Source organism: Eublepharis macularius, chromosome 2 (genome assembly GCF_028583425.1).
Source record: "Eublepharis macularius isolate TG4126 chromosome 2, MPM_Emac_v1.0, whole genome shotgun sequence".
NCBI classification, from domain to species: domain Eukaryota; kingdom Metazoa; phylum Chordata; class Lepidosauria; order Squamata; family Eublepharidae; genus Eublepharis; species Eublepharis macularius.
In genome coordinates this window covers 61,741,952-61,758,279 of record NC_072791.1, presented here as the reverse complement: position 1 = coordinate 61,758,279, position 16,328 = coordinate 61,741,952, and the positions used below count along the sequence as shown (strand labels likewise).

The following is a 16,328-nucleotide window of genomic DNA, read 5'->3' as shown; positions in this document are numbered from 1 at the left end:
CCTGTTATCCATCCACTGTTCTGACTTTCCCTGTTCAAGGCCTCAGAAACAGGAGAACCAGGAGGTTTTGTCACCTATGCCCCAGCTTGTTCCCTGGAGAGTTGCTCTGCTCCCCCCCCCCCTTGGCGGCAGCAGTCTCTTCACTTTATCCTCCCCAGCCAGGGCTCACATCCCTTCTTTAATTTCCCTAGCTCATCCCCACCTCCCTAGCCCCACTCCCAGAGTTTTGGCCAACCTTGAAGTCAAGGGCTGCAGCATGCTCCCTGTGAGCTACCGGCTGGAACAGATCTTGTTTCAGTAGGTTTTCTGTGTGTCAGTAGGTTGTCTGTGCCATGGGTCACAATTTCAAAACCTCCTTGACTCATCATATTCAGAGAGCCCTCCAATGTGACTTTAGTATTTTGCTGATTACTGTACCATCGACCTGCTGTATGAAGAAGTAAAAAGTTAAAAAGTCAAGTGGTGTACAATTTTGTGTGTGCGTGTGTGTGTTTTTTGAACTTAATATCTGAAGACAATTTGTATTTTGGATTGTGTCTGTCAGCACATTGTGTCAGTTCATACATCCCTATCTCAAGGATCCTAAAGCTGATTTTCAAATTCTTCTGGACTCTGGGACCTAGTATCATCTAGTTTGGCCCTCAGTTGATATTTAAGGTCCAGTAACAAAAATTCTCTTCATAACTATATCAACTCCTTCCAGTTTGGCCCAGATTGCTGCTGCCTAATAAATATAATCCCTGATACTTCAGATGGGCTAAAATCCATTATCTTGTATTTAATAACAGATGTGATATCTTTGGTTTATGTCTTTATATTCTGTTATTATGTAATTTTGATAGTCAGCTGCCTTTAGGTTCCTTTTTTTGTATACTTGAAGGGCAGGATATAATTCTCAGTTATCTTTATAATAGTGGTATATAGCAGGCTGATAGGCCATCTCAGGAGTGCTTTTATTTGTTTTTATATAAAATTTATTTCATATAACAAGCAACAGAGAAAAAATAAGGAAAATAATACATATAAACAACAAATCTAATTTCAACTTTATTTATTACAAAAACATTTAGAAACAGTTTCAAATTAATATAAATTTCCACTCCACTGCAAAATTGTGTTTTATCAATAGAAACGTATCTTTTACTTTTTCTATCCATTCCATAATATCAACCAAAACTTTGCTCTTCCAGTGTTTAGCATAAAGCAATCTAGCAACAGTAAGTGCATGGTGTATTATATTCCAGAATTGATATGCAATACTCAATACATCATTCAACAAAAAAGGTTCAGGAGTAAAAGATATATCAGTAGCACCTCCCCCTTTTTAGTAATTCTTGTGCATTTTGCCAAAACTTAATAGCCTTTGGACAGCGAAATGCAACTGAACTTCCATTTCACTGAAGATTTAATCTGAATATTAACTGGTCTGTCTGTCTGTCTGTCTGTCTGTCTGAGATTGGATTTGATTCTTGATTATTATTCATCCAAAAAAATTCCATTAGTTCCCTAGCCTCCATCTCTCTTGTTATTTATTAAAGCATTTATACCCTGCCTTTTCCCATGGCTCAAAGCAGCTTATAAATTCAAATTAAAAACCTACAAAAAACCTCCAGTGTTGCAGCCTACATCCCAGTAAAAGCCCTCACAATTAAAATGACCTTGTAGTGCTTCCTAAACTTTTATATAGACCACACACATCCCTCACCTCCTCAGGAAGCCCATTCCATTGGGAGGGAAGGAGAAAAGCCATGGGCTCTGATCAATGCTGGGTGACTAAGGACTGCAGTTGATTGTATTATTGTTCATATCTCAGCTTTTTAACAGAGTACGATTTACTAAAACCTATAGAATGACCAAGTGGAAGAAAGAACTGGAACCAAATTCTTGAAATATTTTATGTAGTTCCAGTAGCAAAACCACTTGACTTCTGTCACCTTCTGTATATGTATTAACTTCTTTTATGTGCTTTCCCCCCCCAACAGGACTAGAAGAAGGAGGGTTTCCCTTTCCTAATGGAGAAATAGTTGAGCACAATGAAGAGAGCAAGGACAGAACAATTATGCTTATGGGTGTGTCAGCTCAAAAGATCTCAGTAAGACTAAAGCCAGCTGTGCTACACAAAAGCACGCAGACTGACCTAATTCAAGCTTATGGTGATGGGCTCAACAGACAACCAAAGGAGCCAGTAGTGCCATCTGAAAATACTTTTCTTCAGCCTGCTCCACTGTCTCCGTGCCCAAGCCCAGTTCTTAGCCGTAAAAAGGCTTATGTAAAATGGGAAAACAAGGACGGCAGCCAAAAAACAAAGGAAGAGCCATTTATTCTTAAACCTTCATACCAGGAACTAGAGCAGGTACACTGAAACAGTTACTGTGAATGATAGTTCATAACATATCATACAGCCTTTTTTGTGTTTGTAAATCACCCAGGTAGGACCTAATGTAGAGTCCTCAGGTCTGTAAGAGGAAACCAAAGCCCAGTTTTGATTAAAGGTTTTTTTCACATAGTGAACAATTATAATGAAATGTACTATTATTATTACCGAACAACACTTATGTGAACTGTCCCTGGCTACCCACCAAAATATAGCCTATACTCTGAAACTTTTTTGACATTGATATGAAATTCTGATATGGATGATGATGATGATGATGATGATGATGATATTTTGGTGGGTAGCCAGGGAGAGTTCACATAAGCATTGTTCGGTAATAATAATAGTAAATTTCATTATGATTGTTCACTACGTGAAAAAAATTCCATAATAACAACAACGACAACAATAATAATATGTAGCATTCATATAGTGCTTTCTTTGTTCAAAGCACTTTGCTTACATTATCTGGTTGTAAGCTTTACAACAGTCCTATAAGGTAAGCTAGTATTTAATCACCTGTAGAAGATGATGTAGAGGCTGAGAGTGTGGCTATTCTAAGGGTTGTTTAGTGAGGCAAAATGGAATCTCTGGAAACATCCTGGATGACAGCTCATTCTCTTTGCCACTACACTATGCTTGCTTTTTAATGAAAGGTGAGAATATAGAAATATGTGTGCAACATGGGATTTAAAGACAGTAATCCTAACTAATGTCAATAGTCTAGGGAAAAAATGTAAACATATCCATTCATTTTAGTTGATTTGACAGATCAGCCTTAAGCCCCTGAACCATAAGCACGTTGCTGACACAAGCATAGTGCTGGCATAGCTGTTAGATATCTTATGGACTTCGGACTTTCTTGGGGGAGCCTTTCACCTTCACTTCCCTTGTTGTTTCCTGCAGGATATGGTACACTGGGTGAGCTGAAAATTAGAATGGAATGCAGATATGTTCCCTTATAGTTTGATAGAAATATCTTACTTTGTGCATGAAAGCTTGTGTTTACCAGCCCATCAGATATTTTTTTAGAGATGCATCAGTGATACTTGATCCCATCTCAGGCGGATGGTTTTTGTTTCTTTCAACCCATTTACCGTTCAAGTTGTTATAATTTAGGGACTAGTTAAGTAAGCGCACAGACCTGGAGAATAAGATGCCAGTCAAGCAAGTGCTCCTGCTAAGTAGGAATGAAAACACTGAAACTATTTTTAAAGTATACTCTGTTCTGATGACACCCATTTTATTTTCAAGGAAAGAAACATTTTAACAGCAGACAATGAGGCTTTGAAGTTGAAGCTTAAACAGGCACATAAGAAAATAGAACTGCTCAGCATTCAAAGAAATCACATACTGGATAGCAGGGAACATGGAGACTGCTTGTAGCCAACAAGTCAAGAGCCCTCCTGTGGAAGGTTGACATGATGAAAAAGGCCTTTGAGTTTTATAAAGGCTGATGTACTCATGCATATGCAGAGTGGCAAGAGGATTTTAAACAGAGGTACTTCTGCTGAAGCGTCTGGTTCTGCTTGTTAATAATAATCTTGGATGTATGCATGCTCCATTAAAGTGGTTAAAATAGTTTGCCTTCAAGTTTGGCCAGAACAATATAGTTTAGAATTCTTTTAAGTAGGCACCGTTGCTGTCTTCATAAGAAACTTCATTACCAAAGAAGAATGCACAAAGTGCTGTCTCCATACACCTCCATTTCTAGAAGTGGAAATATGCCGTCATCTTGAGCATGTTTTCTAGATAAAGATACAAATATGGCCCAATGTAGACTGCATGTGTTTAAAAAAGTACATTGTCATGTGTGGAAACAACTTCTAATAGAGCACAAATCTGAAAATGAAGTAACTTTGTAAAATGTGTGGGTAAAATAATGGTTCACAAAATGACTAGTACAAAGTCATCCATGTTATTTCTAATAATGTATGCTTTACTATAGATGCATAGAAGTTAGATCCATACAATAGATCCATTGAAGTTAAGTCCCATTGATTTCAGCTGGACAGAATTGAGCATGCAGTTAACTGGCTTACTAAAATCAGTGGGTCTTAGTGACTGATCTGATTGTGTATTGCCCTTGTAGAAACATGGCATGCTACATATAGCATGTTACAAAGCATTGTACATTGATGTTTCCATGCTAAAGCTCAGGTTTAGTTCTAATCCTTGAGTGTATTGTGTCCATGAATAATAATTGGAAAAATGCATTTCTTCCTTTGTGATTTCCCCCATGAATTAGATTCCTAAGTATTAATAATAATATTTAGAATTTTTCATTTGCATTCAGTGTTTAAAGCATTTTGCATGTATTATCATAATCATCATACCAATCTTACAAATTAGGCCAGTATTATTACCATTATATGGTAGATCAGAGACTGACATTGAACAAAATGGCTTGCCTAAGGCTACCCAATGAGTTTGGGGCAGAGTTGAGATTTGAACCAGAGACCTCCTGCATTACAGCCAGTATGCTAAACTAGCTTCCATATTCTGCCCAGCTGGAAGCAGGTTACCAATAATGTTGCCTGGAAAAGCTGTGCTTTTGTGCCACTCTCATTCATTCTGGTAGGGATTCTTCTCACATAGAAATGGGGGAGGACCTTGGGTTCATATTCTTCCTTTGACTCCCTTGGTAAGGGAATATTACATTCAGCTAATTGCAGGTTCACTTAATTGAGGCATTCGCTGCAGTGAGTCATGAGGATTAAGCATATATATGCATGGTGCATTTCTCTTTCTTTCCAAATTGACTGCCAGAAACCAACTTTTAATTATGTGGCATTTCTGCAATTACTTCAAGCCAAATGCCAGTTATAAATTGCCTTGTTCACAGGATCAAATTTAGTGACTTGAAAATTTTCTTATCTGTTTCACCAATGCATATCTGCAGCTGTTGTAAAGGAAGACTTTTCTTCTTCTACTTTTCTAGTCTGGAATGGCATAGTAATAACAGTGCATAGAGGATCAATGATGTGCTTCTGGTCAAGCAGTTCTGGTTCACAAGTGAAACAGAATGCACATGAAGGTTGTACATGTAAATCCACCTCTTTGCATGTCCCTCAACTAAGTGTGCTGCTATAGCAGTTTGAATATGGGAAATCACAGTTCAAAAACTGGTTCAGCAGTGATGATCACTGGGAGGGGCCTTGACCTTTCCCTTTCTTTCTCTTTCGTTCTAATCTGCTTCACATAACTAAAACACTGTCATGTATTTCCCCTTTGAACTTCTAGGAAAAGCTGCCTAGAAATATTTTATACATATAAATAGGAATAGTATGACAACTAACAATTATTTTAAAAGCCAGACTCCCATGCATTTTGCTATTTACACCTGTGGACGTAGCACACAAAATGCCAAAAGGTGATTTTTCATTTGCTTGTGAAATCACCTTGGGTATGTACTGTCTATCAATATATCTAATTCTCAAAATGGTCAAATCTGTGGATAATTAAATCTAGAGAAAACGTAGCCATGAATGGACAAAATTAATCCTTCTATGAACCTGAGAAAAGCCCCAGGTTTGCAGAAAAATCTGAAATCTTAAACCCTCCAAACCCTCCAAAATTATAAAAGCAGTACCTGTAGATTTAAGAAATGAACAACCTTGGTGGATGCTGCTAAGCATCCACAACAATATTGTCAGAATTCAAGCCTTTTTTTCTGTCAGGTGAAAGGCAGGGGCAGGGGATTGGACCCTGTCCAGGCTTGTTTTGACCTTTGAGGGAGGACTCACCAGGAAAGGCCTGGAAGCAACCATTGGCAGACCCAGCTGCTCACGCAGCAGCCACCACTTGAAATCCAGATTTGAATCCCCACTCTGCTGTGGAAGCTCACTGGGTATCCTTGGGCCAGTCACACACTCACGGGATTGTTGTGAAGATAAAACAGAGGAAAGAAGAACAGTGTAGGCTGCTTTGGGTCCCACTGAGGAGAAAGGTGGGGTATGAATGATAGCCAAAGATGGGGGTAAATAAAAGGTAGGTTGACTGGTAGGTGGAAAAGGAGAGAAGGAAGTGGGGAAAGAAGAGAGGATATGAGGGTTGTCAGAATGAAAGAAAAAATGGTGGAGGAGGGGATACAGGGGAAAATGAGATGCTCCCTTCATGTCCTTGCACGCCCCCACTTGTAGTTATGATGATACTAGAACTGACAGAATACACTATGGTATTAGTAACTTGTGACCTTATGTAGCTTTTGTTATATTTATTTGCAACTTCTGTTTAAACCTCTGACTTAAAACAGTTCCATAATTTATTTTAGAATAGCAAAATATTTGCTCATCTACAGTGGTATTTAAACTGTGTGTCTTAGCATATGTATGTTTACTCTATTTGGAGTAATTTGGTGTTAATAAATTGCTTTGTACTTCCATTTGTAAAAGTCCACCTGAATCTATTACTAAGATTCTGTATTCAAGCTGCTTCTATAATCTTTTTCTTCTTGAGAAACTGGCTATTTCAGTTAACATTGACAGATAATTGGCTTGTAACTATTTTTCTGAATGTAAATACTTGTAATATATTTAGTCATGCATGATTTTCTAAAGTACCTGTGAACCAAGTTGAATATCACAAGTAATACACTAAAAACAGCCAATCTCAGAAGTGCAGAAATGAAAACTAAACTGACAACTTTGGCCAGTGTATGTGTGTGTGTACTCCTTTTCCTCATGTGCAAAATTTCCCCTTGACTGGGGAGAGCAGGCTTGCTGCTGCACCTTAGAACGTGCTTGTAGATGTTAGTATACTAGCTTGATACCTGAGCTTCGCTATGGTATTTAACTACTTTAAATCCAGTTATAATATTTATGGGTATGTAACATTTTTTTTTAGTTGGCAACCCTAGTGAACTTTTAGGGGAAGACTGGGTGGGAAGTGCATTTTACCTCAGGACACATTCAATGATTCCCAATAGAAACTGCATACTGTTTAGAATGTGGAGGGTGAGGACCAATCAGATCGCATACACAATTGAGCTTGAAAGGCTGGCCCTATCAGAGAAGAGTGGCCAAGCTGGTAGTGGGTGGAGGGAAGCAGGCAGCAGCATGCCAGCCACACAGGGAAGCTGTATGTATCCCTATGGGAAAACACATTTTACCTCTTTTTACTCCCTTAGGGGCGGATTTCTTAAAATCACTTCTTAGTGGAAGTTTACATCACGAAAGGAATGTTCTCCCCAAATTTCATGTTTCTAGGTCTAGAGGTTTGAGCTGGGTGTTGATGAGTCAGTCAGGACACTTGTCTTTATATATGTCAGACTGTGGCTAAATAAGGCTCTCACTACAGGGTTCCCTTTGGAAGCAAACACAAGTCCATTGTTTGAAAAAGGAAACTTTACTGCAGAAAAGGTCCATTATAGTCCACTGTCCTGAATAGGAGACTCAGGATGGTACATGATCATTGTTACCAATGAAGAGCAAGCATAAGGTACAGAGTAACAATACCCATCTGGATTAGCCTCCCCCCACAGTTCTCAAAACAACATCTCTCAGTCCTGGGAAGCTGCTCTCCTTCAAGGCCAATGCTTGGTGGAACGGTGTTAGACAAAACAGTCTCCTCCGGTGGGAATGCTGCTTGGGAACTGGTGCACCTGGGAAGAAAGCACTTAGACACTAGAAGCATTAGAAAATGGAGTCAGTACAGTTTAGATATACACTGGACCTGACATTCTGCCCCCCTTAAAACAGATCCCCCCTGGTTTATATGGGTAGTGAGTATGAAAAGCTTTGGTTAATCTAGGAGCATGAACATGTGCAGAGTTCACCCATTCATCGTAACCAGAATCAAAGTCTTTCCATCTAATGAGGTAAAAAAGCTGATTTCGCTTGAGTTTAGAGTCCAAAATTTGTTGTACCTCATAGTGTATTTGGTCGTCAATTAAAGTCGGAATGGGTGGAGCTTTGATGTGCCATTTGTTGTCGGTGGGAGCTCTCTTTAAAAGACTGACATGGAACGTATCATGCACATGGCGCAGGTTCTTGGGTAAAGTTACAGCAACAGTCACTTTATTTATTATCTTGCGCACCGGAAAAGGTCCCAGGAATTTCAGAGCGAGTTTGCGGCTTGTCTGAGCTAGTTTCAGGTTCTTTGTGGAAATATACACATGATCTCCAGGGTGTAATTCCCATTCGGCCATACGATGGCGATCTGCGTACTTTTTGTAATCCAGTTTGGCTTTTTCAAGGTGTTTCTTAATAAGAGTCCACTGTTGCGCCGCCTCCCCCCACCACGAAGATACATCTGCCAATTTAGAGGAATGGAGAGGGGGAGCGTCCAACGGGAAGGGATTGAAGTGAGTTCCATAGACAATTTTGAAAGGGGCCTCTCCCGTTGAAGCGTGTACACTGTTGTTATATGAGAATTCGGCTAGAGGGAGAAGGTCCACCCAATTATCTTGTTGAAAATTAATGTAGCAACGAAGGAATTGTTCTAGTATCTGGTTTGTTTTTTCGGATTGTCCGTCGGTTTGTGGGTGGTGGCTTGAGCTGATACCCTGCTCAATATTCAACATTCTCAAAAGCTCCCGCCAGAAGTTGGCAACGAACTGTCCGCCGCGATCCGAAATCACCTTGGACGGAAAAGAATGTAATTTTACGATGTGTTTTAAAAACAAATCCGCTAGTTTTCGAGCGGAGGGTATAGTAGTACAGGGGATAAAATGAGCTTGTTTGGAGAACAGATCTACCACAACTAAAATACAATTATGTCCTTTTGAAATAGGTAGATCAGTGATAAAGTCCATAGATATTATTTCCCAGGGTCTGTTTGGCATTTCTAGTGGTTGCAGGAGGCCCGGAGGTTTTCCTTTCCTGGTTTTGGCGCTGAGGCAAACGGGGCAGGAACTAACATATTGGGAAATGTCTTTGCGCATGCCCGGCCACCAGAATTGCCTTTGGATTAGGTGCAAAGTTTTCAGATACCCATAATGACCAGCAGTGGGAGCATCATGACAGCGCTGCAAGACCTCCAGCCTGAGGCTGTCTGGGACATAAAACTTGCTCCCAGCTAGCCAATCCCCGTTTGGGGATTGGGTCAGTTTGTTTCGCGGAGCTTTATCCCCCTCCTTCTCCACTTCAGTTTTGAGTTTCGATTTCCACTCCTGGTTGGCCGGGAGGGGCGGCTTGGCACGACTGCGGGTAGTCACCACGCCCCCAAGTTGCGTAGGCGAGAAGACCGTGTCGACAGTCTCCTCCCGTTTGCTCTTATGTTGGGGCATGCGCGATAGGGCGTCCGCCAAAAAGTTAGTTTTGCCCGGGAGATAATTTAGAGTGAAGTTGAATTTGGAAAAGAATTCCGCCCATCGCAATTGCTTGGCATTCAGTCTGCGTGGGCTTCGGAGGGCCTCCAGATTTTTATGATCTGTCCAAACCTCGAAAGGGTATCGCGCCCCCTCCAGCCAATGTCTCCAGTTAGTAAGGGCTGCTTTTACTGCAAAAGCCTCCTTCTCCCACACATTCCAATTCCTTTCCGCCTCCGAAAATTTTCTAGACAAGAACGCACAAGGCCGCAATCTTCCATCCTCCCCCTTCTGCAGTAACACCCCCCCTATCGCCGTATCGCTGGCGTCGACTTGTACTATGAAAGGGGATTGTTCGTTGGGGTGGGAGAGGATGGGTTCCGTTACAAATTGCTTTTTCAGGCATTCGAAGGCAGTTTGGCAATCGGGGGTCCATTGTAGTTTGGAGGAGGGTTTTTTAGCTTGGTCCCCTTTATCTTTTGTTTTCAGCAATTCTGTTAAGGGGAGTGTGATTTGGGCGAAATTTGCTATGAAGTCTCTATAGAAGTTGGCAAAACCCAGGAAGGATTGCAGTTCTTTACGGGTGGTGGTTGTTTGCCAGTCTTGGATCGCTTGTATTTTGGCTGGATCCATTTTTAGGCCCTCTTGGGAGATACAATACCCGAGGTAAGTGAGTTCGGTTTTATGGAATTCACATTTGGACAACTTGATGGGCAGTTTATTCTTCATCAAGGTGGCCAGGACCTTTTGTACCATTTGAACATGTTCTTCCTCGGTGTCCGAATAAATTAAAACATCATCAAGGTACACCACCCCCCCTTTGTACAGAAATTCGTGTAGAACTTCGTTTATCATGGACATGAATACAGACGGGGCTCCCGTCAATCCAAAAGGCATAACTAAGTATTCATATTGTCCGAGGGGCGTATTAAACGCGGTTTTCCACTCATCCCCTGCCTTGATACGAACGTGGAAGTAAGCATCTTTTAGATCTAATTTCGTAAAGATCTTACCTTGGGCCACGACGTTGAGAAGGTCTCGGATGAGCGGTATAGGATAGGCGTTGTTGGTGGACACTGCATTCAGTCCTCGGAAATCCGTGCACAGTCGGAGTCCCCCATCCTTCTTTTTCACGAAGAGGACCGGAGCGGCGTGGGGGCTATTGGCTGGGCGGATGAACCCTCGTTGGAGGTTGGTGTCGATGAATTTCCGGAGCTCTTCGCGTTCATGGAGACTCATGGGATAGAGTCGTCCTTTGGGCAGTGAGGCTCCGGGTAAAATTTCCACCGCACAGTCCGTTCGTCGGTGCGGGGGTAGAGTATCAGCTTCCTCCTCAGAAAAAGCATTTAGAAAAGGCCAATACGGTTCGGGTATTTGGTTGACTTCTTCTTGGGTGAGAAGGGCCTTTTCAGTATGAGTTGGATCATCGCCCCAGTTTTGGTTCCAACGGTGATTTTTACAGTTGGCATGACTGAAGGTAATACATCCTTGTGCCCAGTCTATGTAGGGATTGTGATCACATAGCCATTTGCTGCCTAGAATTAATGGGTACTTGGCAGTAGAGCTGATGACGAAGGACCTCCTTTCCCAATGTTGTCCCATGCCTGTGATCACTGGGATGGTCTCAGTTGTGACAGGGTTCATGTTGGTACCATCCATTTGCTCAAAGATTACTGGATTTTGTAAATCCCGAGTTGGTGAGACCAGTCCATTGACTAGAGCTGGGGCAATGATGTCTCTCGAACAGCCCGAGTCAATAAGAGCTTGCACCCGAATGTGCATTTTTCTCTCTGGGTTGATTAGAGTCACTGGCATGAATAAGATGGACCCAGGCGGCCGGTTCCGTGCAGGGACTGGCTTGGGGCGGATCTGTCGTTTGGGCCCTTTTACGACAGATCCATCTCGTTTCCCGACTGGGGACTTTCTGGATTGATTTCTGCGGTTGGGGAAGCGGGGTCGTATTCCATAACCTCTTCCGCTTCCAACCCTCTCTCTGAGGCTGGCCTTTGGGAAGCGCCGCGGCCTCTATTCGCTCGTGGTGCGGGAATCGGGCGTTGGAGAGTAGGAAACGGAGCAGGGGTTGGACGCCGTAGTTGAAGCGGAGGTCTCTGCACAGGCCGGTAGGGGCATTGTGCTGCAAAGTGACCAGCTTGTCCGCATTGCAAACACAGCCCTTGTTGCCATCTAGCATCTCTCGCTCCACGGGTGGCGTAACCAGCTCCCCGTCCTCCCTTCTGTAAAGTCAATGGTCTTCTTTGTCCCGTTTGTTGTTGTTGTTCAACCAAACGGACTTCCAAAATGCGATTCTCCACTTCGCAAACAAGTTGGATCCAACCTAACAACGTAGGGGGATTGTCTTGCATGAGGGCTCTGTCCAAAAGTCTCGGGTTTAGTCCTTGCTTGAACAGAATAATCTTGGTGGACTCCTCACACCTAGGGCACTTGGCTGCCAATTGCCGGAATTTTGTGACATAGTCTCTTGCTGACATGCTGCCTTGTTTGAGGGCTTGCAATTCTGTTCGGGCCCTGGTTTCTTCTAAGGGGTCTTCATATTGTGCTCGGATAGCATCCACCAACCCCTGGAGAGTATCGAGTTCTGGGGCCCCAACATTGTATAGTCCTACATACCAGTCCGCTGCCTTGCCCTGTAAGCGAGATCCAAGATGTTCAATTTGACTGGCCTCACTGCCGAAGAGGTGTCCCCACCGGTTGAAAAACTGTACCACTTGCACCAAGAAAAATCCTAGTTTGGAGGGATCCCCATCGAAGGTGGCTTCCAGTTTCACCCAGCCCATCGGGAGTTCTTGTCTCGGAGCAGGCGCTGGGTAGAAGTCCATCGGCAGTCTTAATTGCGCCTGGGGTGCGGGAGGAGGTAACTGGGGCCTCGGTTGGGGCAATGGTGGCGGTTGTCCTGGCGGTGCTGGCAGAGGTTGCCGTGGTTGGGCTGCCGGGGGTGGTCTCGGTTGGGCCGGAGGCTGCAGTGGCGGGCGAGCAGGTGGCGGCAGTCTTGGTCTGGCTGGTAACACGGGAGGCGTTGGCGGTAGCTGTCGAGGTGGAGGAGGCTGGTGTGGTTGAGTGGGGATCGGCCACGGAGGAGGGGGTTGGAGGTGTCGTAGTGGTGCGGGCCTTCCCGGTTGATTCGGGGGTGGTAAGGCGGGCTGGTCCTGTGGCTGCTGCAACGGTATGAGCTGCGGTCGAGGTGAGAGGGGCCGCAGCGGCGAAGGTCGGACGGGTGGAAGGCCGCGCGGGCTTGCCCCTCCGGGCGTCGTTATTCTGGGAAGCAAAGTCTGGCCTCGTGGCGCTGGTAGACCGTCCCCCGAAGGTCGCCCGACGGGAACAGTTTCCCGCGGTTGACGAGGGGCTTCCTCCTCGGATGGAGCCGTGTGTGCTCCCGATTGGTCCGGCCGGACCGTTATAGGAGAAGTATGTGGGGGTATCACCGGTGTATCACTTGGCTTTTCTTCCCCTTCCGTAGGCCGCTCAACGGGAGTCTCGTCTGGCGGCACATCCCCTCCCGAGTTAGGAGGTTCGGTGGGAGTCTCTCCGGGTGGCTCAACCGGGTTATCCCCTCTCGGTGGAGTTTCGCTTCTAACTGTTGCATTCGACTTGGCCCCGGTTGCTCCCTCATGGAACCTCCATTCGTTGCACTCACCGGGGAAAAGGGGCCCCAAGGAGGAGGGTCCCCTTGAACGACTCGCGATCTCGCTGCTAGAATTCCCTTGGCCAGACCCGTCACTGCCGAGATGCTGGTATCTACCGCATAGGTGCGACCTTGTATCTGCTCCCAACTTTGTTCAGGAACTTCCGTGGGCTCTTTCCACGGAGCAAGTTCGGAATAATCCCAACTCAGGGCGCCGCGGCGGGACGTGTCCCCCTCCGTCTGCTCGAACGTCCTGTTCCAATATCGCCATGGTTGGCTGCTATCTAGCTCAGGGACGGTTTCTAGGCTTCGGCGCCTGTCCATCGAAACTCGTGGATGGAGTCCACCTGCCCGGCGCTCTCTCGTTTCTCGGGGTCTGGCTCCCCACTCCGACGGGGTGGGTACCGAGATCAAGGGGAGAGCGGTCGCCTTCGGCCTTGCCCCGAGGTCGCCTTTGGTCTCGTCCCGAGCACCGAGGTCGATGAGAGGCGGGGTGGAAGTGGAGGCTCCGGTTCCGTTCCCGGCTGCTCCCAGCTCCTGGGAGTCTTGGGCTTGCACTGGTTGATTGTCGGGAGACGCATACGGATCAAACAAAGGATCCCTGTCCGGGACAACCTTGGATTCCGCTGGGCCCGACTCAGACATGATTGGTAACAAAATGTCAGACTGTGGCTAAATAAGGCTCTCACTACAGGGTTCCCTTTGGAAGCAAACACAAGTCCATTGTTTGAAAAAGGAAACTTTACTGCAGAAAAGGTCCATTATAGTCCACTGTCCTGAATAGGAGACTCAGGATGGTACATGATCATTGTTACCAATGAAGAGCAAGCATAAGGTACAGAGTAACAATACCCATCTGGATTAGCCTCCCCCCACAGTTCTCAAAACAACATCTCTCAGTCCTGGGAAGCTGCTCTCCTTCAAGGCCAATGCTTGGTGGAACGGTGTTAGACAAAACAGTCTCCTCCGGTGGGAATGCTGCTTGGGAACTGGTGCACCTGGGAAGAAAGCACTTAGACACTAGAAGCATTAGAAAATGGAGTCAGTACAGTTTAGATATACACTGGACCTGACAATATAGAGAGAGACTAGTTCGATACCCGTGCTTCGCTACAGTATTTAACTACTTTGAATCCAGTTCTAATACTTATGGGTATGTAACATTTTTTGGTTTGTGTTTTTTTTTTTGAGTTGGCAACCTAGTGAAGTTTTAGGGGAAGACTGGGAGGTGCATTTTTTCTCAGGACACATTCAATGACTCCCAATAGCACCTGCATACTGTTTAGAATGTGGGGGGTGAGGATCAACCATGCTGCCTATGCAAATTACCTGTGTTCCAACTCTCGGGGGGGGGGGGAGGGATGAGGTGTGGAATGTTGTGAGCCAGTCAGTCTTTTTCTATATATAGACTAGCTTGATACCTGTGCTTTGCTAAGGTATTTAACTACTTTAAATCCAGTTATAATACTTATGGGTATGTAACATTTTTTGTTTTTTGGGGGGGGGGGGTTAGTTGGTTTTTTAGTATAATAGCATAGTACCCGAGCTTCACAAAGGTGTTTGAATAAAGCAAAGCGTGTTGATGGCAAAAACTGATAAAGTGAATTTTGAAATGTAACATTTATTGAGGAGATTTTAAAAGGAAAAGATTGTAGTGCAATAAATAAAGTGAAAAATACGTACAACCTTTTTTTTCTACTGAAGGACCTCCTTGTAGACCTCATTGGTGGTTTCCCCCTCAGGTGCTAGGATCACCAGGCTGCTGGGTGAGCTCACTGCAGCAGCCCACACAGAACTGCCTATGTGAGATGCAATCATCCCTCAAGTCAATTCTTGTTCATCGTCATAGCAAAGCAGGCCTTGAGGGGGAACTGCAGTCTCTTGAATTTGAAGGGGTTCTCTGATGGAATGAGTGGTATACGTGGTATGAACACTGACTCCCCCCCCCCCCCGAGCACCCCCTGATCAATGTGGCCTCAATGATGTTCCTGTGGAAGATTTCACTCATGGTCTGGTGTCATTGCAGAGTTTGGGTGGGCTGAGGTTCTGGAGCAGCATCACTGGAGCCCCCACTTTGTGGGCTGGGAAGCCAGGAGGGTTGAGCATACTGAAGAACTCCACAGGATAGTGGAAAGCATCATCCATTTGCACCACTGAGTCCACAGATCTGTACTCTATTTTGAGTGAGTTAAGTTGCGTTTCATTAATGATGGCAGCCTTGTCGATCTGGGGGGTCAGAATGGCACGCTTGCACAGTGAGTCCATGGACTTCTCCGTGATACTGATGATATCAGGGTATATCGTGGCTTTTAGGTCTGCTAGGGTCATCACTACTGTGCCCAGGCCTGCAGGGATGGTCACCTTTCCTTTGGACTCGGGATATGCTCCATCCCCTATTTTTCGTAGGAGTTCAGAGAATTCCCCAGTGGACATCTTGCCTCTCAAGTGGACCCTGATGTTCTTTCTTAGTGAGAGTTTCCTGATGAGGGGCCACAGATACGACGCCTTGACACACATGGTAATCTCATCAGCTTGAGTTCCCCTTGGGACTACTGGCAGAGTCTGCCAGAAGTCTCCAGCCAGCAGCACTGTGACTCTCCCCATCGCTCCCTTGTTGCCCCTGACATCTTTGAAGGTTATACTCAGTGCCTCAAAACACCCCTTAAGCGCCATGGTGCTCTCAACCAAAACAATGAGCTTACAGTTCCACAGCACTTGGGCCATGTTGCTTTGTTTTGAGATGCTGAACAGGGGTGTTTCTGCATGGATGAGGTAGCTTGAAGGTAGTGATCATATGCCATGCCTGAGTGAGCCTTGGCCTTCCATGGAAGTGAGTATCTCTCTACTCGTCTTCCAGGACTGCTTTGCTCCTAGAGAGAGACTGCTACTCTGTGCACCTCAGGGTGATCTTGCTTGTACTTGGCCACTGCTGCTAGGTGCACTGCAGGAGTTGGATGTACATATTTCTCTGCTGCATCTCTTAAGTTGCTTCCTCCTTTTAGTGTTGGTTTATCTTACACGACGTCTGCCAGAAGGCTCTTGGTGGCAGTAAGAAGTGATGGCTG

General features: G+C 44.8%; 1 protein-coding gene across 1 annotated transcript in view; it reads left to right on the top strand.

Annotated features, from left to right (window-relative positions):
- The window catches only part of RASGRP1 (RAS guanyl releasing protein 1), a 60,064-nt gene extending 54,132 nt beyond the window's left edge, over nt 1–5,932 (top strand). The window contains exons 16-17 of the mRNA XM_054972251.1: nt 1,983–2,353; nt 3,629–5,932. Coding sequence (XP_054828226.1) covers nt 1,983–2,353; nt 3,629–3,760 — 503 coding nt within the window. The 3' untranslated portion in view covers nt 3,761–5,932. The remainder of the gene's footprint in view (nt 1–1,982; nt 2,354–3,628) is intronic.
- Nucleotides 5,933–16,328: the final 10,396 nt, after the last annotated feature.